General features: G+C 39.4%; 1 protein-coding gene across 1 annotated transcript in view; it reads left to right on the forward strand.

Annotated features, from left to right (window-relative positions):
* The window catches only part of prpf38a (pre-mRNA processing factor 38A), a gene marked incomplete in the record, with an annotated part of 11,296 nt that extends 7,354 nt beyond the window's left edge, over positions 1–3,942 (forward strand). The window contains 3 exon segments of the mRNA XM_042221453.1: positions 1,893–1,984; positions 2,749–2,797; positions 3,654–3,942. Coding sequence (XP_042077387.1) covers positions 1,893–1,984; positions 2,749–2,797; positions 3,654–3,699 — 187 coding nt within the window.
* Between the last annotated feature and the right edge of the window lie 92 nt (positions 3,943–4,034).

Below are 4,034 nucleotides of genomic sequence, written 5' to 3' on the forward strand. Positions count from 1 at the left end.
ATCAAAGCATGACGAGCACAAATTGAAGACGAGTGAATCAATTTCAAAGCACAATCCCACTGCTGTTCTGGCAGGGTTGTCTGAAGCTCTTCCTCCCATCTCAGCTTAATATGAGAAATGAATTTGGGGACCAAAGCATCTAGTATTTTATACAAGGCTGATATCAGTCTGTTTTGATGAGGGTTCGTCTGCAGGATGATATCCAGATTTGTTTCTGGAGGCCGATTGGGAAAGTGAGGGAACTGCGTTTTTACAAAATTTCTAGCCTGAAGATAGCGAAAAAAGTTGGAATTAGGCAGGTCGTATTTGGATGATAGGTCAGCAAAAGATAGAAAGGTGTCCTGACTGTACAAGTCCTTAACAGTCCTAAGTCCGTTATCTTTCCAACTACTAAAGGCCGCATCAGTGTTTGAAGGTGCAAAATTACAATTTTTTGATAAAGGCGTTAGCAAAGACGGTCCAAGTAGCCCGAAATATTTTCTGAACTGTCGCCAAATAGTTACTGTTTCCTTAGCTATTGGATTATCCCCAACAAAGGTTGGAGAAAAAGGGAGTGGTGAGCTGAGTATTGATGATAATGAGTAACAGCTAGATGCAGTTTCCATTTGTACCCAGGCTGTTACAGGGGGGTCGTTATGAACCCATTGTAAAAGTTTTTGTATGTTAGCTGCCCAATAGTAGTGTCTAAAATTGGGCAGACCAAGACCACCATCACTTTTAGAGGACTGAAGAATAGACTTGCGAATTCCAGCTTGTTTCCCTCCCCATATGAAATGTGACAGAATCTTTTCTAACTTGTCAAAAAATGCCTTGGTAAGAAAAATCGGGACATGTTGAAAAAGATACAAGAATTTTGGGAGGACACTCATCTTTATCAGGTTAACTCTCCCTGCTACTGACAATGGTAGAGAAGTCCAACGGTCACAATCTTTCCCAACATTTTCTATTAGGGATAGAAAATTCTCCCTCATCATTTTATGTATAGAAGAGGAAATAAAAACCCCCAAATATCTAAATCCGGTTTCTGTCCACTTAAAAGGCACTATTGAGTGGGGAAGAGCTCTGGCCAGGGAATTAAGGGGTTGCAACTCACTTTTTTGATAATTGACCTTATATCCTGACAGTGTACCATATTGGTCCAGTATGTCAAAAAGCACCGGGAATGAGTTTAGAGGGTCAGAAATGTACAGGAGCAAGTCATCTGCATAAAGGGAGAGTTTGTGAGTCACACCGAACCTTGTAATGCCTTTAAATCTATCCTCTGAACGCAGCCATATTGCAAGAGGCTCGATAGCAATGGCGAATAGGAGGGGTGAGAGAGGGCACCCTTGCCTAGTGCCCCTCTCAAGTGGAAAAGGCAAAGACAAGTTGTTGTTAGTACGAATACAGGTGGATGGCGAGGAATATAGTAGCTTAACCCAGAGAATAAAGTCAGCCCCTAAGCCAAACCTATCCATCACCTCATAGAGGAAGCTCCACTCGACGCGGTCGAAAGCTTTCTCCGCGTCAAGAGATACCACAACCTCTGGAATTGAGTTGCACGATGTATGGATAATATTCAAGAGGCGTCTTGAATTGTCATATGAGTGCCTGCCGGCCATAACCCGTCTGGTCAGAGGCGATAATTTGTGGCAGAACACGTTGTAGCCTAAGTGCGAGGATTTTAGATAGTATTTTAAAATCAATATTTAAAAGAGAAATTGGTCTGTAACTGCTGCACAACAGAGGATCCTTGTCCTTTTTCAAGATTAAACAAATAGTAGCTTCGGACAAAGTCTTGGGTAATTGACATTTTGAAAAGGCTTCATTATACATATCTTTCAACAACGGTGCCATAAGATCAGAATTGACTTTATAGTATTATATCTGTGTTTTTTATTGTACATAAACAGCCCCTCACCACGGAGAGATCGCCATCGCAGCAAGAGCCCCCGGCGCCACCGCAGCAGGTCCAGAGAGAGACGCCACCGCTCCAAATCACCAGGTAATTAAAGGGGAGATCAGTGTTCTGTGGCCATATGGTGTAACCACAATAACAGACAGCTGAGAATGGGGGAAAATATGGGTTATTAAAGAGTCTGCAGACATTTAAGTTAAAGAAGCAACCAAATATATCATTCATATGATTTAGAACATGTATGTTCTCCATCAACTTGGAGTTCCAAAGCATTTTAGCCATTGTATCTTTAACTGCTCACTTACTAATGAACAAAGCACTTTGTTTACAGTTAATCAACCAAAATTAATCGATTGGCTTGTTACTGTTATTTTTGTTATATGTATATATATGTACAGTGGTGACTCGTTTATCGTGGTAGTTACATTCTAATAATAACCCACAATAGGTGAAATCCTAAAATAAAAATAATATATGGTTGAATATATATCGGACATTCTTACCTCCAACAGGGTTTTTTAAAAAATGCATGCAAACCATAAAACACCTGAGCCAGACATTTTTGTGGGACACTCAGGATCAGGGCCAGTGGTCCACAGGATGACTTGGATTCAAATTTGTTTTCATCTGTTTATTTTTTGCAAAGATTTGTGCCACAATATCAGTGGGTTTTAAACCACTGAAATGAAGCCAGCAATCATAGAAATTCATGTTGTTCTTCTGCCATCCTTTTTGCAACCATGTTTTAAGTTTTTAGCACTGGAAATGTTCAAGTTATTTCCATAGTTACATAAGTTTGGAAAACTTTTGTCTATAACTAAAAATAACTTGGTGTCATTGTTGTGATCCAGGTCACCACAGAAGCCACAGACATCGCAGCCATTCCAAGTCCCCAGAGAGGTGAGTATTATTATTATTATTATTATTATTATTATTAATGTATATCTGGGTAACGTTATTTGATTAGTGGGCGCTGTGCTTCCTGGTCTTGATGTCAGTGACTTCGATCTCCTCCTGTGACCAGCTTATTATCCCAGCAGGGTACCTGATCACAGGCATAGGTGTTGATAGCCCAGATCTTGTTCTTACCATTCAGTTGACTCCTTGCGTACTGCTCCTTGGGGCTGTTCATCTTGTAGCCAAACATCTCATGATCACTGCTGCCATAGATCAGCTGGTTAGTCTCGGTAATGTTTGCAGTACGTATTGTCCGTAGTGCTGCATTCACATCATCTAGAAGACCTTCAGAGGGTAATTTATGTAATCTTGGTAACCGGCTACAGAGGGTCCAGGATCCTGTCTTTCAGGTCAATTCCTCTCTCACTTAACGATACTTTCTTGATACCCGGGGCTTCATTCTCACCCAAACTTGGGTATCTCCCCCTGACTTGTCGTCTTGGCTCCCCCTTGTGTTGCATTTGTGTTGTTCCTTGCCAGTCTCTAGCTGTGAGAGCAGTTTCTCCATTATACTTTCATGATTTTAATTGTCTATAAACAAGTAACTAAATTAAGTAACTAACAAGAAATAGCACAAGCACACTATACTGTGCCGTAATTTGATATGGGCTAAAGACAGAAAAGAAGGAGAAAGAAAGAGAAATGTGTATTTTTAAGCTCCAAGTTAAAAATAACAAGACAGAGAGGGAGAAGAAAGAGTTTCCCTCTGTGTGCATATTTGTATTCACCAACTCCAGTGTAGTGGTATTAGAATATTCATTGTTTATTTAACTTGGTTTTGTTTTGTTTCACGTTACAGGAGTTCAAAAAAGAGTCACAAGAAGAGTCGAAGAGGAAACGAGTGATTTTTTTCTTTCTTTTTGTCTTTATACCAAACTTTCAGAAATCTGCTTTCTAATTCCTGTGTATTTGTTTTCTTTTCCCTTATTGTTTTTTTATGGGGGGGGAGTATAAATATATAAAATATTTCATGTAAACATGTTCATTGTGCTTAGAATGTGTTTCATAATCTGATTTGATCTGACATTTCAAAAATAAAGGCCCCTAAATTGTGACTCTTCGGATGTTTCAAGGATGTTGTTGTTGTTGTGATAGAATTAGTAGTAGTAGTAGTTGTTATTATTATTATTATTATTAACTAGAGCAGGGCGATATGGCCAAAAATATTTATCACGATATA

The sequence above is a fragment of the Haplochromis burtoni genome, unplaced genomic scaffold (assembly GCF_018398535.1).
Source record: "Haplochromis burtoni strain Fernald_Lab_line unplaced genomic scaffold, NCSU_Asbu1 Contig_67, whole genome shotgun sequence".
NCBI lineage: Eukaryota > Metazoa > Chordata > Actinopteri > Cichliformes > Cichlidae > Haplochromis > Haplochromis burtoni.